Raw genomic sequence first — 24,595 nt, forward strand, 5'->3', positions numbered from 1 at the left:
AAACTAGTAGTTTTGTGTATTTAATATTTTACTATTATTATATTATATTATATTATAAATTTTTGGTTTTGATTTTTTGAAAGAGGATGAAAGAGTTTGATGATTTGTACTATTGTTTGTTTGTTTTGGTTGGTTTGCTTTGTTGTTTTTTTGTTAGTCAAAGAATTTTCTGGATTCTGTTGGACCATACAAGGTGGTTCTGACGATTGGGGTCATTTGGTCAAAACAGATATCGAGACGAGCGTCCAAAGTATTCTTACAGATGATTCTACCTTCGAGGGCAGAGAGAATGACACCACCGCAACAGGTTGGACCCTTGGAGTCGGCCTTTGGACCTGGTGGGAGGAAACGTTGCTTGTCGACGGTGACGGTGACGCTCTTACCGGACTTGGCCTTGTAGGCAGCAGCGGCCTCTGAGCAAGCCTTGTCAGCGATTGGGAGATCCTCTTGACGGAAAACAATGAGAACTTGGTCCTCACCCAACTTGTTCAAACCTTGGAGAATCAAATTCTTCAAGACGGCAGCATATCTCTCCTTGTCTTGTGAGATGACAGCCAACTTCTTGTGAGCTTCACTGACGACTTCACGGAGACACTCTTCTCTGACCTTCAAAACTGACAAACGTGCCTTGTTCAATTCATTTGACAAGTTACTATAATAATAATGATAATGATAGAAAAATGAATTAATCATCTGATTTTAAAAATGTTTAACTTTATCTATTATTGTGTCTGTTGTGTAGCAAAATATTATCCTCTTCTTCATTTACTTCTTTCCTATTATCTTTTATTGCCAATCCAATAATCACTAAATCATCTTTTTTTTTTTTGGATCCAAAGTTATTTTAAACTAGCTAGATTGAATATATCTTATTGACCTGTTGCTTGTTGCTTATTGCTGTTGAAGTTGTTGAGGTTGTTGTTTTCTATGGAGAGAAGAGAAATAGAGAGAAGGTGGGAAGAGTGCTATGTGTGTGTGTGTGTTTGTTCTAAACTTACATCTTCTTTTGTACTTCAATTTGCTTAACCTTCTTTTCATAATCCTTGATGATCTTTAATTTCTCAGATTGGAAGATTCTACCCTTCTCAGAGGTGAACTCTTGAGTGGCCTTTGCCTTGATTTCGTCGGCTTTATCTTGGGCTTCATTGAGAATGAAGTTTTGCATTTGCTTCAATTGAGCTGAAATTTGTGAATCATCCTATATATATAATAATAATGAATGAATCAAAACAATTGTTAGTAACTTTCTTTATTCACATACACAATCATTTCATCTTGATAGTTTTATTCTCAATACTAAATCATCTCATAATCTTCAACCATCAACCATCACTACCGACACAACAACAACAACTTATTTCTAATTGCCGATTTTCTATTAACTCTAATAAGCATCGTTGTTACTATTTGTATTGGTTTTTTATTATTTTTTTTGGTGGGTTTGTTTGATGATTGACAATTTAAGATGATTTCTTCTTGAAAACTATAAAACTAAAGATATATATATTTAATCTCTACATACCATGATTTATGTATATATAAATATAATATTAATAATAATAAATAAATTGAGTTGAAAAACAAAAAAAAAAGAGGACTTTGTGATTTATAAAAAGCAAAACTTCGTGTTGCTGGATAATGAAAAAAAAATACAAAATATCATATTCAATAGGTAGTGTGTGAGATATCTAAAGAACAAAAAAAAAAAAAAAAAAATTCTTGTTGTTTTTTTTTTAACTCTGGTTGACTATTTTTTCATACGACCTGGTTAAGAACTCCAAACAACTTTTCCTTTCAGTTGTTTGTTTTTTTTTTTTTTTCTTTTTTTTTCAAATTAATTTAATTTTTTTTTTGCGTATGATGTTTGTTTATTTTTAATTAATTGTACACAATTTCATTATCAATGCGATTGTTTAATAAACAAACATGTTTGAATTAAACAAACCCAACGCAAATATTGATAACAAGTTAGTTTGTTTCTAATTAAATTTTGTATACTATAATATTATGTTATTTATTTGCAAACATCCAAAAAAAAAAAATTAACATATTTAAGATTTTTATTTATTTTATTTTATTATGATATGATATTATGATCAATAGTCGTTTAGTTTTCTACTATTAAGATATAGTCTTTAGGATCTTAATGATAAATTATCATTTTTGAAAACCTTTTTTTATTTTTTTTTAATGTTTTTAAAAAAATTATTGTTTTTTTCTTTTTTTAGTAATAGATTGTCATTTTTCAAATTAATATGATATAAGTTCGTTGATTCTTACAGGATGTAAATACTTTTTATTGTTAATAAACCAATATCTTCAAATTTTAAAATACAAATATTTATTTTGTTGTTATTTTTCAAACTAAAAAGATTCACTCTGTCAAACTTAAAAGAACAACATATACATCATTGCATTGCAAAATATCAACAAAATTGATAATAATTGGTTGTGTGTTTATATTTTTTAATTTTTATACAATTGTTTTTTGAATTAACACAAACCTAATTCACACAATTCCAAAAAACAAAGAGAAAGAAACACAACTTAAAAAACTTAAAGAAAAACATCCACTGACAGAATTAGTAACAACATTGGATGAACTAAAAACAACTGCAGTAAACCTATTCAAGGCAAAATCCACTAAATTATATATCATTGTCATTTCTGTATTTCTTTTCTTATTATTATTATTTTAAAATCCAAATTATCATTAATTGGTATTATCTTTATATTAATTTATAATTATATATTAAATAGTAAGTTTTCAAAAAAATGTTATTTTATTCTTATTATTATTTTAAATTTTAATTCAGATTTTTGCAAAAATAGGTTTTAAAAAAACACAACCACAAAAAATAAAAAAAAATAGATGGATGATGTTTTTAATGATGACAACCTCGAGTTTGTGTTGTTACAAGACAGCGATCTAAGATATCCGCAGAATCACGTACCCAACCTATTTAGATCGAATTCAATGGCATCGCTACTGGACGATTCATCAGTGATGTCAGGCTACAGCGACAATGAAGACGACGACGACGGAATCAACTATCTTTCTTCCATGCCTATTGATGTATTAAGAGTAATCATGAGTGTTCTAGACATTGGTTCACTCTACAGTATGTCTTTAGTATCAACGTTATTCAATGATTTATCAAATGATTTCGAAATCTGTAAGTATAACAAAACACCACTCTCTCTACCTATCAATAATGATCAATATTAAAATTGGTTATCTATTCATTTTTCATCAAAATGATTTCTCTTCATTTCATTTTCATCTAATAATAATAATTTGATCAAATTAAATTATATATATTTTATTGTTTATAAACATTCAAAATAGGGAAACCAAAATGTAGATTAAATAATATGAAAAGAAATTATTTGGAAAAGATAACATTATTAACCAACCCACAAACCATCTCAACGGAGAAACAAACATTTCACCAGTTAAAGTCATCGATTATGACGACTAGAGAGTGTAGATTCTACACGGACGATCTCACGCCCTATTCCGATGAAGCCGGTGCCTGGAAGAGATTGTACAATGATCTAGGTTCAATTCTATTCAATAATAGCTACGACTTGATTGCGTCGGCAATAGAGTCATCTTCGTGTGACTCTGAAACACAGGATATTGAAAATACATTAGTACCGTAACTATCAAACAAACAAACAAACAGACAAACAAAAACAAATAACAAATTGTTAATCATTCATTAAACTTTTAATTATTCATTTTTAGAAATAAGAAATTTTGGAGTTCAAAAGGATCAAATGATATATCTTCATCTGAATATCTGATATACAAGTTGGAGCAATCAGTGTGTATAGTTTCATCAGTTCAAATTCATGTATATAAAGCATTTTTTCAACCATCTTCACCTATTTATTCACCACAAACCATTCGTATCTCTGTTGGATTCTCACCAAACAACATGCATTTCATCTCTGAAGAGTTTATCGTAGAACAAACCGATGGTAAGTAATCATTGATTTATCCGGAGACATAATTCAAACATGTTATATAACTAATATATTATATATTGGTATTATATCTAATTTAATAGAACCACAAACATTCTATTTCGATCCAAGATTGGTTGTTGGAGGATATATAAGAATAGATCTTTATGGACATCATCAAACACAGACTAGCGATGGAATGTATTACACTGTGATAAGATATGTTTGTGTGGATGGTCGATCTGTTGGATGCATTGAAAACAAACAGGAGCTCTGTCTCTCCATGTTAAAGTTTGCAACGAAACACATTGATACCAACACCATTTTGGAGACAGACAAATTCAATGGTTGCGACAATCTCAACCAACTACTTTCTCACCTAAAGAGTCAAATGGCACTTAAACTCGACAGACTCAAAGTCTACAATCACGTAATGAACTCCATTCTACAAGATATAGTTGAAGGTAACCATAAGAAAGCTGCCTACAATGCAATTAATGTAAGAAGAGAATCACATCTTTAATACGTACACACCAATTATAATTATAATTAAACTAACTTGTCTCTATTCATTTAAATAGTTTAATATGAGATCAACAAAGATATTCAATCTATTCTTGAAAACCTCTGATGAAGCAATATCAGAGTATTATATAAAGCTTCTGGAGAGTGGCAGTAAGTTCTCACAGGATGAAACTCTGTTTCTTGTGAAGGAAATATTTGTCACTGGCAAAATCTATATTTTCACCAAGTTTTTCTCAATGGATCTGGTCTATCTCTCAGAGGCACTGGGCGATTACCTCTTGTTCAATGGTCATCCACTGATGGCTGCCGAGGTGTTCAATCGATCGTTGATACCTGATAAAGTGATTCAGAGTCTTTTCATTTCAGGAAGTCACACTGACACTATCAACCTCATTGAAACAATCCAGAATGAACAAAGATTCAATTTAACTCATTTGATAAAATTGTAAGAAATATTATTATTGTTATTATTTTTCGAAACAGGTTTACACCAAACACATGTACATGTGTTTGTTGAAACTCCAAAAATCAAGATTAACTAACAAAATCTAAACTACTACTTTTTTTGTTTATCTGCAAATATTTCATAGATTTAAAAATTATTCACTTTATCAAGCATATCTTTTCACGATAACAATATTGGAACAATTGAATGACATCATCACTGTTGATGAGGTATGTATTTTTAAAATGTTTGACATTGAGAAAATCTTTTGATTTTTCATTTACTAAATTTTATTTCAATTTTATATTTTAGATAAAATCAATATTCACATTAAAATCAAATAATCTTGCTGATATTTTGGTTGAAATAAAGATGTTGATAAAATCAGAGCATGATTTCAAACCCAGTATAAAAAAGAGACTCGATTCACCACTCAACTCTTTCTTTGCACACTTTATCAAACAAAAAAAATAGAGACTTTGTAAATCAAAAAAAAAAATCGAAAAAATAAAAAAACACACTTCGCAAAACAAAAAAAAGGGGCATCACTCCCCAATCACCAAGGCTCAGACACATTGATTTTCAAAAAAATATCAAGATCCTGGTTTGTCGAAAATCTGTTTTTACATTTCTTGTTGTGTGTTTAAGGTGACAGTCGTTGAAAACTATTACATCACCAAATTAATATTGTTGTTGTTTAATTATTTAAATAGACCATTGATTTTGAGAGTTTTGTTTTTTTAGTTTATCAAATCACAATATTTATACATAAACATATATATACAGATACAGATAGAAAAGAAAATGAATAAGTTATTACAAGTTATTGCTTTATTTGTAATTGCTGCAGTTGCTGCTAATGCCCAAACCTATGTAGCCTTCCAAGGTTACTCGATGACACAGGTTTTCTTGTCAAACTACTGCCAGAGACCATCATCTGGTGATAACTACGCTTACCTTATCCTCGATGCATGGACTGTCCAATACAATACCTACAGTGATTACTATTGTCAAAGTATGGTTATATTATAATAGTTTATCAATCTATCCATCAAACAAACCAATATTAATATCAATTTTTATTTTTATTTTTCTAATAGATGTTTTCACTTCTCAAAAATTGACCGTTGGAATGCAACCAAATTCCTACGTTCAAATGTATTTGGCCAACTCTATCAACTTCAGTGCTGATGGATTCTACTACAATGTAATCTATGCCAATGGTACCAACTGCAATGGTGCTGTCGCCTACGCCTACTCTCAACCAATCAACTATTGTGTACCACTCAACTACATGAATCCAAACGCTCAATACCAAACGATCCAATGTACCCCAACTGGTTATATCCAATACATCTACAACGGTTACGGTTGCACTGGTCCATACACCTCCCAACAATACGTCACCTCCACCTCATGTACCCCAGCTGGTCCAGGTTATTTCAATGTAAGTAAAAAACAAAACAAAACAAACAACAACAAAAAACAAATATAATTCTAAATATTAATTAACCTTTTTTTTCTCTTCTTTCTTTTTTATTTTATAGACCTGTGTAAACAATTAAATTCATATTTAATTAACTAAATAAATTTATTTATAAATGGTTAAATCTATTGTGTCTCTATTCTTTTTTTAAAGTTGATTTCTCTTGAATAAATAATACAGATTATGTTTAAATGTATAGGTATAGATATTTAAATACATTTTTTTATCAATGTTTAATTATGTGATAAAATTACTGTCTAAATTTGATACATTCTCATAATGATAAACAGAAAAAAATTAAGTTCATTTTATTCCGAATCATTCGTTCGTTTTTTTTTTTTTTTAGTTTTTTAAAATTTTTATTTCTTCTCTTTTAATTTTTTTTAATTATTCATAGTAATAATAAATTAATTGATATATATATATTTACTATAGATATTTATAGATTGAAATAAAAAAAAAACCATAAAATAATGGTTAAATCAGAGATAAAGTTATTTAAGAAACCAGAAAAGAGTAAACACAGACAAGAATTAGAACAGTTTCTGGTGATAGATAACTCGATAGTCACAAGATATGTCAATGCTTTAAAGTCATTGGTATTTCCAGCCGACGACATATCGAAGGTAGCTGTCTCAGCAACCGGTAGCAATCCATCACTAAAGCAGAATCTAAGTATTAGTGGTACTTCGCAATCAACCATAAGAGATGTAGCAATCAAATTCCTAGAGTCAAAGTCACAAGGTGATCAAATTATATTTGTAAAACGATTAGAATCAACTACAACAACAAGATCATCATCAACAACAACAACAACAACGACAACAACATCCAATAATAATAATAATAATATCAGTAATGAACTAACTGAACAACTTGTAACAATGTCAATTTCAATATTATTCGAACAACGTTCACCTAATCTTCAGATTAACAAATCATTGATTGCAATGTTGAACAATCTAAGTTTGTCAAGCGACAATCTCGACTTGTTGAACAGCCGGTTGTCGGGTGTATTTAGTTTGAATGACGATAAAGTAACTATTTACTATGCTCATCTTATTACGCTGTTGTCAGATTTGAAGTTGGCAGCTGGCTATATGTGTCAAACCGGTTGCAACGTTGCTCTGGGCATGCTATCAAAGTTGCTATCGGAGCAACTCGGTGTTATGCAACAACAGAGTGGAACTGTCTACCTTAATGAAGTGTATGCCGACTGTGACTATACTCTACGTGCTCTGATGTCACTCTACTCTGTGTATCCAGAGCAACTACGTGTACTCCTACCGCAACACTCCAACATCCTGATATCGCTCGACAACATACTCTCACTCTCGCAATACCCCAAACAAATAGTAGGTTTAGCTGCCTTTCTATTCACCGAATACCTATCATTACAAACAACAACACAACTGCAATATCAACAACAAGTGATAGGTCATTTCATCTCACCACCATCCAACAACAACAACAACAACAAAGATAGTTTATTATTACAAAACATCATCTTTAAAGACAACAACAATAATAATAATAATAGTAGTAGTTACTTCAACGATAGATTTATGAACTATCCACATCTTTCAAGAGTTAGTATATTCAGAGGATTATGTCTATCTTCCAAGTTGAATTGGTTGACCGAATGGATAGATACATCTATTGTATTGAAACAACATCAACATCAACAACAACAACAACAACAACAAACTAGTAATAGACAATCGATATTCTTAAATTATATCTATTTAGAGATTGTTAATGCTTGTGTTACAGCTGTCGATGTATTTGGTCGTGTTGCGTCGATCGAGTATCTACATCTTTGGTATGATATTCTAAGACAGCAGCTAGAGACAACTGATATTGAATCGCTGTTGCACGTTGACTACCAGCATTTCTTTGGTAACTATTTCAATATGGTACTAGAGATTATCTTTACCAATTGGGAATCAACAATCTCATCGATACCAACTCAACTCAATGAGATATTCAATTGCTTACTATCGATACATTACCTTTGTATGAAACAACAAAGCAACAACAAAAATAACAATAACACCAACGACTGTAAGCAACAGCTCAGCGGTACAGCATCAAACTTCATACCAGACATTACAACTAGACTCATTGAGGAACCATGGACACAAAAGGGTAAATACGCTCTACTTAAATCGATTATCGATCGTGAAGGTGCACTTTTTATGTTCTCATTAAAAGGTAACTTTATGAAAGATATCTTACTTGCAATGAGGTATGTAGCAATATAGTTATCTATTTTATTATATTATATTATATGAGATAGATTAGATTACTTACTTTTCTTCAATTGTTTAATGTTAATATTTAGTGATCATACCATTTGTAATTCGGCAAAAGGATTCTTAGAGTTGTTGATGGAATCATTAAAGAATGAAGTGTCAAAGAGAATCAAGGCAGAGAATACATTCAGCGATGAAAAGTTGGAGAGTGAAGCAATTCAAGAACAATGTGAGCTGTATTGGTTGATTCCGCTGTTGAACGTACTCACAGAATGTGACGACAACACATGTTCAAAGATCATACTCTACGGTACACCTTGTTTCCTTAAGGTATTCCCAAGATCATTAATATCGATTTTAGATGTATTGAACAAAGATAACAACAACAACAACAAATCATCCAATAACAACAACAACAACAAATGTAAACAACAAATAGTAATGGATAATAAGATATCATTAAGAATATCACTATCGGTTTTAAATACTGCTAGACAACTTGCAATACTTGAGGGTATCGAAATTCTAAACAATAACTATTCAACTATCAATCAATCTTTATATAATCAAGATGATTCATTAAGGTAAATATATAGCAATTTGATAATCGTATTTCAATTACTAACTATTATTATTTTTAGAATGTTAGGATTAGAATTGGTTTGTTGTTCACCAAAGAATACAGAAAGACCAACAAGAGTAGAGATTGGTTTGTTAAAGGAATTCTTATCGCTTGCACTCAAGTCTAGTTCACCATATATTAGAAATCATACCAACTCTATACTCGATAAGTTTTGGGTTCGTCTTAGAGAATCTTATGCAAAAGTTTTCCGTACAAAGTCAGTAGCTACTGCTGCCACTACGACAACCAACGAACTATATCTATCAAACGACGAGATTGTAGAGTTTATTAATTGGTGTTCGAGCTTGTTTGTATCTTGCTTGTATCCAGGTGCACCTTACCCAAGAAAGATGCTACCGATCGATGCCATCTCGAGTATGGTCGATGCGTTCAGTGCGGAGCGATTCAAAGATAAACCGGCGGTAGTGCCATTCCTCAGCTTTGTAAACGAGCGATCCACCTTGTTTTCAAGTAGCAATACATTGGTATTGATTAACAATCTTTGGGATCAGTACGATCGTTGTCGTGAGGTTGCCAGCTCCATTTTGAATCGATTCCCATCGCCGCTGCCAGGATTCTCTGAGCAGCAACCGATTGCCTCGTTGATATTGTGGGGACTGAAGTTGGCTTGCAGTCCCAAGGCAAGAGAGAGCGACACCGGTGCAATGGTACTACGTCTCTATCTGAACAAGTACGTTGCACTCGGTCGCAGTGTCCCGACATTCACTGCCAACCAAGACGCTCCGATTGCTCTCAGCGAGTTTGCCGACAAAGACAATGCCGTGCTTCACTATATTCGACAGATCATGAGAGTGTTACGCTCACAGGTAGCGTTGGCATCTAGCAATCTATTGGAGGCAGCCAAGTATGCACCGATGCACGGATTGATTCTTAGCATTCGTTATCTCCTATCTTCGCCAACCATCGATTTCAATCGTATTGAGAAATCGGCGCAGTTGAAAGAGCAATGGAGATTGCTCATTTCCGATCTCATCGCACTTCTCTTCTCCATTTCCAATATTGTTTTGAGAGTGGTTGCTGACTCTGCTCCAGAAGGTTACAATCCAAACAGCAGCAACAATAGTGAATCGTCTTCACTTCTACCGAAATCATTGCCAAGCGGTATATTATACGATGATGACGAACGATTGGCATCTAGTTTTGCAACACTCTCAGCTGCCGAGAAGACTAGTACTTCGATTGAGGAATTGTTGGACCAAGTAGGTGGTGCTGGCGGCGGTGCCGGTGGAAACAATGAAGATGAGCAAGATGACGATGAGGAATCATTGATGCCTGCATCCGGCGACCAAATTAAAGGTAGTGCCGGTCAGATTATCACAGTTTGTTCATGGCAATCGATGAAACATCTCAGCCTTTGTTTGGGTGCAATTCTCGATCGTGTTACATTCCCAACTGCAAATACCACTGAACAAACTATCAAGGATACTCTCATCTCTGTCGAGCAAATCAATGAGATCGGTCGTTCCTTTGTGCATATCCTTTTGAACACCAGACACAAGGGTGCCATTGAGAAAGCATATCTTGGATTCCAAGTACTTTGTTCGCGTCTCATGGGATCTACTCTGCCTGCGCTCTACACCCTCCCATCGAGCTGGATCGACTCACTCTTCAAACGTGTACAAGAACAATCGCTCTCCATCACAAGACGTTCTGCAGGTCTGCCATTCGTATTCACCGGACTACTCACTGGAGAATCTACACATCAAAAGAACAAGATGGCCGGTCCTCTATTGCAGCTGGTGATTACCAATCTCTTGAAAATGGCATCCGGAAACAACAGTGGATTGCAAGCTAGCGAAGTGATTGACCACGATCTGGCGGAGCAGAGAATCTACCTGCCACAGGTTCATTCTATCAATATCCTACGTTCCATCTTTAGAAACAAGACTATGACCAACGAGTTGGGACAGTATTTCGCCGATACCATGATTGCGATCGTCGGTGCCTACTCATCGCCTTCCTGGTCGGTGCGTAACGCTGCCACGATGGCATTCAGTACGATGGTCGACAAGGTTGTCGGTGTCAAAAAGGTACGTGAGGAATCGAGTCAACTCAATACCACAACGTTCCACTATTTCTTTGGACACATGCCATCGCTCTATCCATTCCTACTGGAACACTTTTCCAAGTCGTTGACTGCCATCCAACAGGAGCAAGGACAGTCCGACCATGTGCTACAGTCCAGTGTCTACGCGATTCTCGTTCTCTTTGCGCGTTTGCAACCGTCAAACATGACAGATCCAGCCGACTCTCTCTCGCCAACTCCCTTCATCCAGTACATCAGTGAGTGTTGCACATTCTCCAATTTCATGGTTCGTCAGATTGCAGCGCGTGCACTCGTACCATTCATTCCATCGCGTGAAGTCATCGGATTCATCAACACACTCATCAACAATGTCAATCAATCGGACAAGCGTGATTTCAACAGAATTCACGGTGTACTCTTCCAAATCTATCATTTGTTGAAACTGCATATTCCAACTATTCTATCGCCAAAGGATAAGGAGACAATGGTAATCGATGCAATCGGTGCGATGGAGCGACTACTCTGGATCCTCTCTAAACGTGTTGTCCCACTAGCTTATTTGGTTCTCCAGATTTTCAATGAACTCAATTCATCGATCATCCACACCGATCTCACCAAATACAACGAGCACCAACAACAATCGATCGAACAAACATTGCTTCAGGTCAACAAAATGTCAAACGCAATATTACAATCTTCAAACACCAACTCTGAACAATGCGAAAGAAATCGAAAGATTCCACTTTACAGTTCGTATATCCATGAAGCCGGTATCAATGTCTTGAATCTCCTGGAAAACTCAATCCAAAAGAGACCGTTGGTTTCAAAGATTTTGGTGGTTTCCAACATCGAAGAGATTGTCAATCAATTGCTATCGATGGTATCACACCGTGAATATGAAATTCGTTTAGTAGCAATCAAGTTCCTTTTGTCAAATATCGATGCTATTGTTAAGCATCTTCATTCAACTGGCAATGACAACAAAGTAATCAGTTCCATCCAAGTCAAGCTTTTGGATATTTTGAAATCAGAGAACAATATACCAGTCCTAAAGAGAGCAGCTCGTATCCTACCGAAATTGGAGATCCCTCTTCAATTGGCTGGCAACGACCTACTCGAATTCACTCTGAATCTATTGCCCAAGAGTGGAATTAAGAAGGATGCTATTGTATTGTTTGGATATGCCTACAAGCAATATTGCTTGTCTGCCAACAGCAGCAGCAGCAACAACAGCAGCAACGACGAGATGTCAACGATCATGTCTGACAAATGGGTTGAAATGGTGTCGAGTTATTCAAACTCTGAGAAACCTCATGAAATAAGATTAGCAATCACATTGGCACTTGGAGCAACAAGCTCATTGCTCTGTGGCGTCGATGGAAATGTCATTTCAAATCGTGTTGCCATTGAGATGTGGTTGGCACTTGCCACTTTGTTGGAGGATGACGAAGATGGAATAAGATCGATGTCCCAAACCATCGCATGGTCGGTACTCAATGAACAAAACTCTTGTTCATCGTTGGTATGCGATACTACCAAGACCATCCAATCGATCTACTCTCATCTGACAAAGAGATACTCCAATGATAGTTATCTTGTTAACAAATATCAAAGTATCCTTGCCATAAATAATACTACTAAATCATCAAACAACAATATATACTCTAATGAATTTAAGAGTTCTGTTGTATTGTTTGATAAGGAAGAGGATAACTATTTCCAAGAGAAACTACTTACCATTCAAGTGGTAACAAAGAATCTGTTGGATATTGTTGGTCAGTCCAAGGCTGAACAGCCGTTGTTCAACTCTGGTCAACTAAAAACTTTGTTGGAGAGAGCCACCAACTATGCAAATTGGATCAAGAGATCGTCAGAAAACAACAAACACTCTGTTTGGACCAGTTGGCTTACCTACAATCAAGAGGTATTCCAACCTTTCTACCAGTGTATATGTTCACTTCTTGTTGTCACATCACAACAATCGCTATTCACCCAACATCAATCAGAAATCAATCAACATATCACCGATATCCAATCGACACTAGCCAATCAACCCATTCATCCATTGATGTTAAACATATTACATAAACTTGAAAAACAATGTATTGTTAACAACAACAACAATAGTGACAATAACAACTCGACAAATTCAGCAGTTGGTACTACCAATTCTACCAGGGATTATCTAAATACCTTCTTTTTAACATCGTTATAAAGATTATTTGAAAAATAAATCTATTCTATTCTACTATTCTTTCATACACACACAATCTCTAACCATATCACGACATCATTGAATTTAATAAGGTAAATAAATAATATCTAATCTAAAAATATGAATTTCCATTTATTTTATCTAAATTGTTTTTGATTAGTTGAATGATCACACTCACAACATTCTTTGCAAAGAACAACAAACAACCCAACAACAAGACTCTTTAATGAAAAATAAAACAAACAAAACAAACATAATACAAGAGCGATTTAAACAACATGATTTCAAGAGAGGTCCAGAAAGTCTAGAAAACAGGAGTGAATCAAAACATAACCAAGTTCTTCAAGTCTTAAAGTTAAGAGTTTTCTAAGATTACAACATGTTTCATTTTTTTTTTATTATTAAAAAAAATAATAATGATCGTCACACATTACATTAATTTTTTTTACTGAACAATAGATTCCAGAGGGTTGTTTGGTTGGTAGATGATTGTTGTCTTATACGGATCATGGCAACAGCAACCAAAAACACCAAACAAACTAAACAACCACTTATTACAATTGAAATCTTCTCTGATGGTTTCAGACCAATAATTAATTTATTTATTTTTTGTTTTCTATTCCAAAAAAAAAACACACAATTGTTTGTTTTGATCCTTCACTTTCTGACTTTTTTTGGGTTTTACAAAACAAACACAATGATATTAAAGTAAGTGACCTGCATCTTGTTTTTCAGCCAATTAGGATTGCATTCATACCTGTCACCCCCTCTCAAACCATAAATGTTAAAAAATAAGTGAAATTTTGCAAAACAAATTTTTTTTTTTAAAAATTAAAAATATAAAACTTTTTCTTTGCACAAAGTAAAAACAAAAAATTAACACCAAATTGTTTGTACATTTATCATTTTTTTTTTTAATATTATTTTTTCAATTTATTATTTTTGGTGATTTTTTTTATTTTCTTTTTTAAACAGTGTGTGGGTGCCGTTGTAAACCATTTTTTTTTTTTCCAATTCCAAAATATATATATTTATATATTTACCATTCCTATTTAATTATTATTATTATATTATTGATGATCATCAATAGTTGGTAATAATGAGTAGTAGCGAAACAAGATCAGTAGATCACGATGACTTTGATATAATAAAGGCTTTGGTTGATTTTGGTAACAAACAACAACAACAACAACAACAGCAACAACAACAACAACAATCTAACCAAAATCACCATCATAACAACCATCATAACCATAATCACCACCATACTAATCATAATCATCATAATAACCACCATCATAATAACAATCATCATCATCGTAGTCACAGCGGCGAAAATCATCATAGTAGCAGCGGTGGCGGTCACCATGTAAAGGATAATCATCACAATCACCATCATCATCACCATCACCATCAAAACGGTAGCAGTCATTACTTTCATCACCGTGACAGCAACGGTCATCATCAATATAACCGTGATCACGGAAGTGGCAGCAGTGGTAGTTACCATGTAAAGGATAATCACCATAATCATCATTATGCTCATCGCGACGGTGCACATCACCGTGGTGACCATCACCGCGACAGCCATCACCATGGTGGCGGCGGTCATCACCACCGCGACAACGGTAGCCATCACTATGAAAGTAGCAGCAGCGGAAGTCACCGTGATAGTAACTATCATTACGATGGTCATCACCGTGACACCAACAACCACCACTATAGTAACCATGTAAAGGACAATCATCATAGCGGCGGTCATCACTACAGTAGCCATCACGGCAGCAAGGATCACCACCACCGCGACAATCATCACTATAACAATCACCATGTAAAAGATAACCATTATTACAACAACAACAATGACCATTTCCATCGCAGTTCTCACCATGACCATCATGGAAGTGGAAGTGGAAGTGGTAGTCATAACAATCATCATCACTACAACAATTATCATCACAACAACAACAACACCCATGTAAAAGATAATCATCATTACAATGGTAGCAATAACAACAATAACTATGTAAAGGATCACAAGGATCACCATCATCACCACAACCACATTCTAAACGATCGAAATAGTAACCATGTTAATAATTTCGATATCAAGTGGGTCATTAAGAAGGAAGTCGAATCACCTTCTCCTCCACCCATTGAGACCATTTCAATCTCCTCGGTTGACAATGACGCATCTCCACCAACCACCACAACAACAACAACTACCACCACATCAAACATCACCGGCACAATCAACAGCAACCTCTTGAATGATATCAGCACACTCAGTGTCAACCAAGGGTCATCGCCAACCAGCTCACCAACGATGACAAACAACAATGCCAGCATTCTAGAGAGCAACAGCTCCTCGCAAACCAACTTGCAACAACCTGTAGTCAATTTGACATCAACATCGCCACAAATCTACAAGCAACGAAGAAGAGGACCAAAAGCCAAGCAAATCAAACCCGACGAAGACAAGCTTCCATGTCGACACGAGATTCATAGACATCTCAATGAAACAGATCGTTTCCTCTACAATGTGAAGCAGTCGAGATGTCGGCACGAGATGACACCGCACAGGTGTATTGACGAGGGTTTGGCTTGTGTGTCTTGTGAGCGCACATTACGCGTCGAACGCACCCCCGACGGTAAAAGAAGAATCAAAGAAACCAGAGTCAAATGTAGATATGAAACCTGTGACATAATGGTTACTTTGTCCAATCGTTCCGTCCACGAGAAGCGACACGAAACTGCATCGGGAGGTATCGGCGGAACAATTGTAAGCACTATATTAAACTAACTAATAATAATAATAATAGTAATGACGACAACAACAACCAACAACACCTCTATCTAGTTGTTGCAAATGACTTTTCGAAATTAATTCATTCTTCTTTATTATTATTATTCTTTTATCGTCTACCCTTTCTACTTTATCGTTTATCTTTCTATTCCAATTTTCTTCTTCTTCTTCTTATTCTTATGTTTTCTTAAACAAAATCTACTACCAAAACAAAACCAAACCACTACTCGACTCCTGTACCTGCCTACTATGTACCAACTTTACTCAAATCTTGGTTCTCCTGTATGTTTGACCAGCAGTTTTGTCCCGAGTCTGTCTAGATATCGCCGCTCTAGTCATTCCATCTCCAATCCCCATTGTTACCATATTACTTTTTATTCCCCAAAATTTCCACCCTTTTTTGATGTAAACATAATTAAAACTAAATATTCTTTAACAATAATTATTAACAATTTTATTTTTTTCTTTAATATCAAATTCTCTCAATTTTATCGCATTCTTTTTTTTTTTTTATCTCATTCTCTTTATTTCTTTATTTTTCAAAATCATTTTTGGGGTGGTCCTTTCTTTTTTCTTTGATCCTAGATTGCTTTAACTTGCATATATTAAATTTCTCTCTCTTTCTTCTCTTTCTACAATTATTTATTTCTTTTTTAATTTCTTATTTTTTTTTCTTCTATTTCATTTATTTATTTTTAAATAGTTATAATTATACAATAATTGTAAATCAAAACAACAACAACAACAACAACAACAACAATTCAACAACAACTTAAAACACAATCTTTTTTTTTTTTCAACAAATCCTGTCAAATATGTTGATCTGATTGGCAATCAACCTCAAATCTTGTAGATTTGTATTACCAACAACACTAGCCAACTATCACCCACTTGTTTACATATCTTATACATAATTATATCGTTGGAAGACAACTTTTAAATTATTTATTTATATAGAACATAGTTTAAAATACTTGTTTTAAACTTTTATTATCATTATTGTACATTAGTATTAAATATTTCTTTTTGATTAAGAACTATAAAAATACCTTCAGCTTTATGCCACACCAATTATCAAGATTGCTTGCTTTCAAAATAATAAATAGTATCCCTTTTATTATAATATTATAATGAACGATGAGTTGTAAATTTCCCAATAGTTAGAATTGAATCGTTGAAACATATAAAATTTAAAGATATATTTTAAAGATTGGTATGAATTTCTTTCTGAAAGAAAACTTGAGTGAGATCCCGATCTTTTTATTTCTGTGGGGATGGATTAAAACTGAAAACAAATAGTTGTCTATTGAAAATTAAATTATGTTAATTGAGAGGGAAATCAATGGTTCAGATTCAAGTAAATTTGGTGATCAAATATAAATGTTTATTGTTAAAGTTAGATAAATTTATTTGGCGGTGATAACACTTGTAACAGCACGTGTGACTTATGCGATAACTCTACCAGTTGTTGTTGGTGGAGCAGTGGTTGTTTGAGTGCCACCAGCAATGGTAGTTAGACCAGTGACACCAGTGGCGACACCTCCAGTTGCGGTGGTGGTTGGGGCAGTCGTAGAAGGAGCGGTGGTAGTTTGAGTGACACCAGCAACGGTCGTTAGACCAGTTACACCAGTGGCGACACCACCAATTGCGGTAGTGGTTGGTGGAGCAGTAGTTGTTGGTGGAGCAGTTGTTGTTGGTGGAGCAGTTGTTGTTGGTGGAGCAGTAGTTGTTGGTGGAGCAGTAGTTGTTGGTCGAGTAGTTGTTGTTGGTGGAGCGGTAGTTGTTGGTGGAGCAGTTGTTGTTTGAGTGCCACCAGCAACGGTAGTTAGACCAGTGACACCAGTGGCGACACCTCCAGTTGCGGTAGTGGTTGGGGCAGTAGTAGAAGGAGCGGTGGTAGTTTGAGTGACACCAGCAACGGTCGTTAGACCAGTTACACCAGTGGCGACACCACCAATTGCGGTAGTGGTTGGTGGAGCGGTAGTTGTTGGTGGAGCAGTAGTTGTTGGTGGAGCAGTAGTTGTTGGTGGAGCAGTAGTTGTTGGTGGAGCAGTAGTTGTTGGTGGAGCAGTAGTTGTTGGTGGAGCAGTTGTTGTTGGTGGAGCAGTTGTTGTTGGTGGAGCAGTAGTTGTTGGTGGAGCAGTAGTTGTTGGTGGAGCAGTGGTAGTTTGAGTGACACCAGCAACGGTAGTTAGACCAGTTACACCAGTGGCGATACCGCCAATTGCGGTTGTGGTTGCAGGGGCAGTAGTTGTTGGTGGAGCAGTTGTTGTTGGTGGAGCGGTGGTAGTTTGGGTGACACCGGCAATGGTAGTTAGACCAGTTACACCAGTGGCGACACCACCAATTGCGGTAGTGGTTGGTGGAGCAGTAGTTGTTGGTGGAGCGGTAGTTGTTGGTGGAGCAGTAGTTGTTGGTGGAGCAGTAGTTGTTGGTGGAGCGGTAGTTGTTGGTGGAGCGGTAGTTGTTGGTGGAGCAGTAGTTGTTGGTGGAGCAGTAGTTGTTGGTGGAGCAGTAGTTGTTGGTGGAGCAGTGGTAGTTTGAGTGACACCAGCAATGGTAGTTAGACCAGTTACACCAGTGGCGATACCGCCAATTGCGGTAGTGGTTGCAGGGGCAGTAGTTGTTGGTGGAGCAGTAGTTGTTGGTGGAGCAGTAGTTGTTGGTGGAGCAGTTGTTGTTGGTGGAGCAGTTGTTGTTGGTGGAGCAGTAGTTGTTGGTGGAGCAGTAGTTGTTGGTGGAGCAGTGGTAGTTTGAGTGACACCAGCAACGGTAGTTAGACCAGTTACACCAGTGGCGATACCGCCAATTGCGGTAGTGGTTGCAGGGGCAGTAGTTGTTGGTGGAGCAGTAGTTGTTGGTGGAGCAGTAGTTGTTGGTGGAGCAGTGGTAGTTTGGGTGACACCGGCAATGGTAGTTAGACCAGTTACACCAGTGGCGACACCACCAATTGCGGTTGTGGTTGCAGGGGCAGTAGTTGTTGGTGGAGCAGTAGTTGTTGGTGGAGCAGTAGTTGTTGGTGGAGCAGTAGTTGTTGGTGGAGCAGTTGTTGTTGGTGGAGCAGTGGTAGTTTGAGTGACACCGGCAATGGTAGTTAGACCAGTGACACCAGTGGCGACACCACCAATTGCGGTAGTGGTTGCAGGGGCAGTAGTTGCAGGAGCAGTGGTAGTTTGAGTGACACCAGCAATGGTAGTTAGACCAGTTACACCAGTGGCGACACCACCAGTTGCGGTAGTGGTTGCAGGGGCAGTTGTAGCAGGAGCAGTGGTAGTTTGAGTGACACCACCAATAGTAGTTAGACCAGTGACACCAGTGGCGGCAATGCTAGTTGCGGTAGTAGTTGCAGGGGCAGTAGTTGCAGTAGCAGTGGTAGTTTGAGTGACACCACCAGTTGCGGTTGTGGTTGCAGTAGCAGTGGTAGTTTGAGTGACACCACCAATTGTAGTTAGACCAGTGACACCAGTGGCGGCAATGCTAGTTGCGGTTGTGGTTGCAGTAGCAGTGGTAGTTTGAGTGACACCACCAATAGTAGTTAGACCAGTTACACCAGTGGCGGCAATGCTAGTTGCGGTTGTGGTTGCAGTAGCAGTGGTAGTTTGAGTGACACCACCAGTTGCGGTAGTAGTTGCAGGGGCAGTAGTTGCAGGAGCAGTGGTAGTTTGAGTGACACCACCAGTTGCGGTTGTGGTTGCAGTAGCAGTGGTAGTTTGAGTGACACCACCAATAGTAGTTATACCAGTTACACCAGTGGCGGCAATGCTAGTTGCGGTTGTGGTTGCAGTAGCAGTGGTAGTTTGAGTGACACCACCAATAGTAGTTATACCAGTGACACCAGTGGCGGCAATGCTAGTTGCGGTTGTGGTTGCAGTAGCAGTGGTAGTTTGAGTGACACCACCAGTTGCGGTTGTGGTTGCAGTAGCAGTGGTAGTTTGAGTAACACCACCAATGGTAGTTAGACCAGTGACACCAGTGGCGGCAATGCTAGTTGCGGTTGTGGTTGCAGTAGCAGTGGTAGTTTGAGTGACACCACCAATAGTAGTTAGACCAGTTACACCAGTGGCGGCAATGATAGTTGCGGTTGTGGTTGCAGTAGCAGTGGTAGTTTGAGTGACACCACCAATAGTAGTTATACCAGTGACACCAGTGGAGGCAATGCTAGTTGCGGTTGTGGTTGCAGGGGAAGTTGTGGCAGGAGCAGTAGTAGCAGGGGAAGTTGTGGCAGGAGCGGTAGTAGCAGGACCAGTAGTTGCAGGACCAGTAGTAGCAGGACTAGTAGTAGTTGCAGTTGTGGATTGTGTTGTCGAAGCTGTTATAGTTGAAGCTGGACCAGTAGTTGATGCAGTGGTGGTTGCAGTGGTTGATGCAGTTGTACTAGCAGTTGTGGTGGTCGCAGTGGTTGTGGCAGTGGTTGTGGCAGTGATGGTTGATGCTGGACCGGAGGTAGATGCAGTGGTTGTGGCGGTGGTAGAGGCAACAGTTGAAGCTGTAGTAGTAACTGGACGGGTGGTTGCAGTGGTTGATGCAACAGTTGACGCAGTGGTTGTTTGTGTTATTGTTGAGGCTGGACCGGTTGTAGATGCGGTAGTGGTTGCGGTAGTGGATGCAGTGGTTGATGCAACAGTACTAGCACTAGATGGAGATGTTGTGGTGGCAACAGTTGAAGCAGTGGTGGTTTGTGTTATTGTTGAGGCTGGACCGGTAGTGGTTGCGGTAGTGGATGCAATTGTTGATGCAACAGTACTAGATGGTACACCAGAAGATGGAGATGTTGTGGTGGCAACAGTCGAGGCAGTGGTTGTGGCAGTGATGGTTGAGGCTGGACCGGTAGTGGTTGCAGTTGTTGATGCAACTGTAGAAGCGACGGTACTGACACCAGTTGGTTGTCCAGTTGTAGCGGTTGTTGAGGCAACGGTGGAAGCAACAGTACTGGCTGTTGAAGCAACGGTTGAAGCAACGGTAGAAGCAACGGTACTGACACCAGTTGGTTGTCCAGTTGTAGCGGTTGTCGAGGCAACGGTTGAAGCAACAGTACTGGCTGTTGAAGCGACGGTTGAAGCAACGGTAGAAGCGACGGTAGAAGCGACGGTACTGACACCAGTTGGTTGTCCAGTTGTAGCGGTTGTCGAAGCAACGGTTGAAGCAACAGTACTGGCTGTTGAAGCGACGGTAGAAGCGACGGTAGAAGCGACGGTACTGACACCAGTTGGTTGTCCAGTTGTAGCGGTTGTCGAAGCAACGGTGGAAGCAACAGTACTGGCTGTTGAAGCAACAGTTGAAGCAACAGTGCTTGCACTTGAGGTGGTAGCAGTGGTAGTTGCAATGGTACTGGCAGTCGATGCTACAGTTGAAGCAACAGTGCTTGCACTTGAGGTGGTAGCAGTGGTAGTTGCAATGGTACTAGCAGTCGATGCTACAGTTGAAGCAACAGTGCTTGCACTTGAGGTGGTAGCAGTGGTAGTTGCAATAGTACTAGCAGTCGAAGCCACAGTTGAAGCAACAGTGCTTGCACTTGAGGTGGTAGCAGTGGTAGTTGCAATGGTACTAGCAGTCGATGCTACAGTTGAAGCAACAGTGCTTGCACTTGAGGTGGTAGCAGTGGTAGTTGCAATGGTACTGGCAGTGGAAGCGAGAGTAGTAGCAGTTGTACTTCCGCCTCTAGTGGTGGCGGTGGTAGTTGCAATGGTACTGGCAGTAGATGCAATGGTGGTAGCAGTTGTACTTCCACCTCTAGTGGAGGCGGTGGTAGTTGCAATGGTACTGGCAGTAGATGCTATTGTAGTAGCGGTGGTACTTGCACCTCCACTTGTGATATGATGACATTTCGTACGTACACAAACACCTCTTTGTCTGACGGAAGCACAAATATGATGAGTTGGACAGGAAACACCTCGACATCGATCAAGATTGTTGGGGGCACAATATTTTATACCATTGGATACTTGAAGAATTTCATCATTTAAACAAGTTAAAGCTTTGAAATTGAAAAAAAAAAAAAAAGATATGAAGTATTAAAATAATGTTTTATTTAATAAGCAGGATAAAAAAAAAGTAAAAATAAAGTTATGTTTCTGTTAAATCTTTATTCATACCATTTACATAGCTTAAAGATAAGAGCAATAAAACTAATAATAATGGAGTTTTAATAGTTTCCATGTTTTTAGTTTTCAAGGTGTTGTAGTTGTTGTTTTTAGTTTATCCAAAAAAATAAAATATAAAGAATAAATAGAGGTTAACTTTTTAAATAAATAGTTGATGCAAATTTTACTTTCTTCTTCATATATCAATTAACAAAGTCGGATCATATATTTGCAATAATAAATCATGGATGGAGCCATATGTTAAATATTTTTACTGTTATGAACATTCAAATTTTTAAATTATTTCAAAAAGTATCATGATACATACATGTAAATACCATTTGTTTTTTTTTTTGATACAGAGAATAGTGTGAACATAAGACACTACTCACATATAAAGAAAATACACTATGAATAATTATATTGGTCAAAAACAATCACACTTTTTTTCTTGAGAAAAAAAAAAATTTGTGTGTGAAAAACAATGATGTAAATCATATTAAATACATACCTGATAAGAGAAAATCAAAAAAAAACAACCAAGTGGGTGAAAGTAACAAATTGGGAATGATTTCAGTGTTCCATCGTTTCTATAGATTGTATATGTTGGTATAGTGGTTCCATTGGTTGAAAATTAAATTGATAATCCATTTTACTTTTGAATCAAAAGATTGTATTATAGCAGTACCAATGTCAATGTTGCCTGTCATGAAGATTGATAGCTGTAGGAATTTGTTTTTAAGCTGTTATTACATTATAGTGTCATGTTCAAGCGGGTGCTTAATGATAATGAATTTGTTTTACCATTTTGTTGATGATGATTTAGATACTCTCCACAGTTGATTTGTATAGATTTGTTTGTTCATAAAAAAAAATTTCGATTGAAAAGAAAGTAGTTAGCATATATACCTACAATGTAAAAAAATAATTTTATCAAATATTTTTTTCAAAAAACAATGTTAGTTTTTTTTTAATTTTATAATTAATATTAAACTTACCCTTGATAGATTATATATATCTCCACTGGTAAGGAATGGTATAATCAAACTGCTTTCAGAATGGATCCAGATATGTTGTTTCCAGAAAGTGATTACTGTATGACCATATCCAATTCAATAAGGTAATGAAAACTGAAGCACTTCAAGGTCAAGACAACAAATTCCTGTTAGAACATAGGTCATTTTACACTGGTGACATGACACCATGTTCTTTAGGTTGGACAGCCGAATCATACCATTTTCATCTTCGAACCAACGGAATGATAATTGTTTTAGTTGATACTGGCAGTGGTAGCAATAGTAGAAGCAGTGGTACTTGCACAAGATGAAGTGGTAGCGGTTGTAGTTGCAATGGTACTGGCAGTAGATGCAATGGTGGTGGCGGTGGTACTCGCGCCTCCACTTGTGATATGATGACATGAAGTACGCACACAAACACCTCTTTGTCTGACGGAAGCACAAATATGATGAGAAGGGCAGGTGACTCCTTGACATCGATCAAGATTGTTGGGGGCACAATATTTTATACCATTGGATACTTGAAGAATTTCATCATTTGAAGAAGATTAACTTTTTAACTAGAAAAAAAAAATTAACATTTTGAATTAAAAAAAACAAGATTAAATTTTTGGTTTTTTCATACCACATACAAAGGCAAATGAAAAAAAGCAATAAAACTAATAATAGTGGAATTTTTATAGTTTCCATGTTTTAGTTTTCAAGGTGTTGTAGTTGTTGTTATATTTTTCCAAAATTAAATAAATGAAATTATTTTTTACAATTAATTATTCGACATCGAATTTTTTCAGTACCTCTGTGTAATACTATTTCTCTTTCATCATATATAATATTCGGATTAGACCTATTTTTTTTTTTTGTTTTTTTTTTAATGATATCATATTAAATATGTAATTTCATATGCAAGAATACTGAGAGGACCGCAAAAAACAGCTGTGCAGATCAATACCAAAAATGAAATTACACAAACCATGGAATATTTTTTTCAGTATTAGAGATGTTGTAATTCATTTTTTTTTGCTACCATTCTATGTAAGTACCAATAGTTTTTTATAGCAATGAGAGAAATGACATTAGACCCACACCCACAACAAACACGCTATTCACTATGATTAATAATTGATCA

The 24,595-nt window shown here is 36.5% G+C and overlaps 7 protein-coding genes across 7 annotated transcripts; 4 read left to right on the plus strand and 3 right to left on the minus strand.

Annotated features, from left to right (window-relative positions):
- Positions 1–153: 153 nt before the first annotated feature.
- Positions 154–1,525, minus strand: vatE (V-type proton ATPase subunit E; the record flags this gene model as incomplete). Its single annotated transcript, XM_020572483.1, has 3 exons — positions 154–652; positions 999–1,198; positions 1,523–1,525. 3 exons carry the CDS (start codon positions 1,523–1,525, stop codon positions 154–156), a joined length of 702 nt encoding a protein of 233 aa, XP_020437626.1.
- Positions 1,526–3,091: 1,566 nt separating this feature from the next.
- PPL_01476 (uncharacterized protein) lies at positions 3,092–5,416 on the plus strand (the record flags this gene model as incomplete). The annotated part of the gene is made up of 7 exons (XM_020572484.1): positions 3,092–3,176; positions 3,350–3,662; positions 3,752–3,987; positions 4,077–4,471; positions 4,554–4,618; positions 5,088–5,172; positions 5,255–5,416. The coding sequence occupies 7 exons, from the start codon at positions 3,092–3,094 to the stop codon at positions 5,414–5,416; spliced, it is 1,341 nt and encodes a 446-aa protein (XP_020437627.1).
- Positions 5,417–5,746: 330 nt separating this feature from the next.
- PPL_01477 (uncharacterized protein) lies at positions 5,747–6,507 on the plus strand (the record flags this gene model as incomplete). The annotated part of the gene is made up of 3 exons (XM_020572485.1): positions 5,747–5,957; positions 6,043–6,389; positions 6,490–6,507. 3 exons carry the CDS (start codon positions 5,747–5,749, stop codon positions 6,505–6,507), a joined length of 576 nt encoding a protein of 191 aa, XP_020437628.1.
- A 394-nt stretch (positions 6,508–6,901) lies between these two features.
- Positions 6,902–13,567, plus strand: PPL_01478 (THADA/TRM732 family protein; the record flags this gene model as incomplete). The annotated part of the gene is made up of 3 exons (XM_020572486.1): positions 6,902–8,676; positions 8,773–9,267; positions 9,325–13,567. 3 exons carry the CDS (start codon positions 6,902–6,904, stop codon positions 13,565–13,567), a joined length of 6,513 nt encoding a protein of 2,170 aa, XP_020437629.1.
- A 1,099-nt stretch (positions 13,568–14,666) lies between these two features.
- Positions 14,667–17,342, plus strand: PPL_01479 (uncharacterized protein; the record flags this gene model as incomplete). The annotated part of the gene is made up of 2 exons (XM_020572487.1): positions 14,667–16,349; positions 17,331–17,342. The coding sequence occupies 2 exons, from the start codon at positions 14,667–14,669 to the stop codon at positions 17,340–17,342; spliced, it is 1,695 nt and encodes a 564-aa protein (XP_020437630.1).
- A 476-nt stretch (positions 17,343–17,818) lies between these two features.
- Positions 17,819–22,529, minus strand: PPL_01480 (uncharacterized protein; the record flags this gene model as incomplete). Its single annotated transcript, XM_020572488.1, has 2 exons — positions 17,819–22,347; positions 22,466–22,529. 2 exons carry the CDS (start codon positions 22,527–22,529, stop codon positions 17,819–17,821), a joined length of 4,593 nt encoding a protein of 1,530 aa, XP_020437631.1.
- Positions 22,530–23,723: 1,194 nt separating this feature from the next.
- Positions 23,724–24,480, minus strand: PPL_01481 (uncharacterized protein; the record flags this gene model as incomplete). The annotated part of the gene is made up of 3 exons (XM_020572489.1): positions 23,724–23,989; positions 24,231–24,313; positions 24,440–24,480. The coding sequence occupies 3 exons, from the start codon at positions 24,478–24,480 to the stop codon at positions 23,724–23,726; spliced, it is 390 nt and encodes a 129-aa protein (XP_020437632.1).
- Between the last annotated feature and the right edge of the window lie 115 nt (positions 24,481–24,595).

The sequence above is a fragment of the Heterostelium album genome (genome assembly GCF_000004825.1).
Source record: "Heterostelium album PN500 unplaced genomic scaffold PPL_scaffold2, whole genome shotgun sequence".
Classification (NCBI taxonomy): domain Eukaryota; phylum Evosea; class Eumycetozoa; order Acytosteliales; family Acytosteliaceae; genus Heterostelium; species Heterostelium album.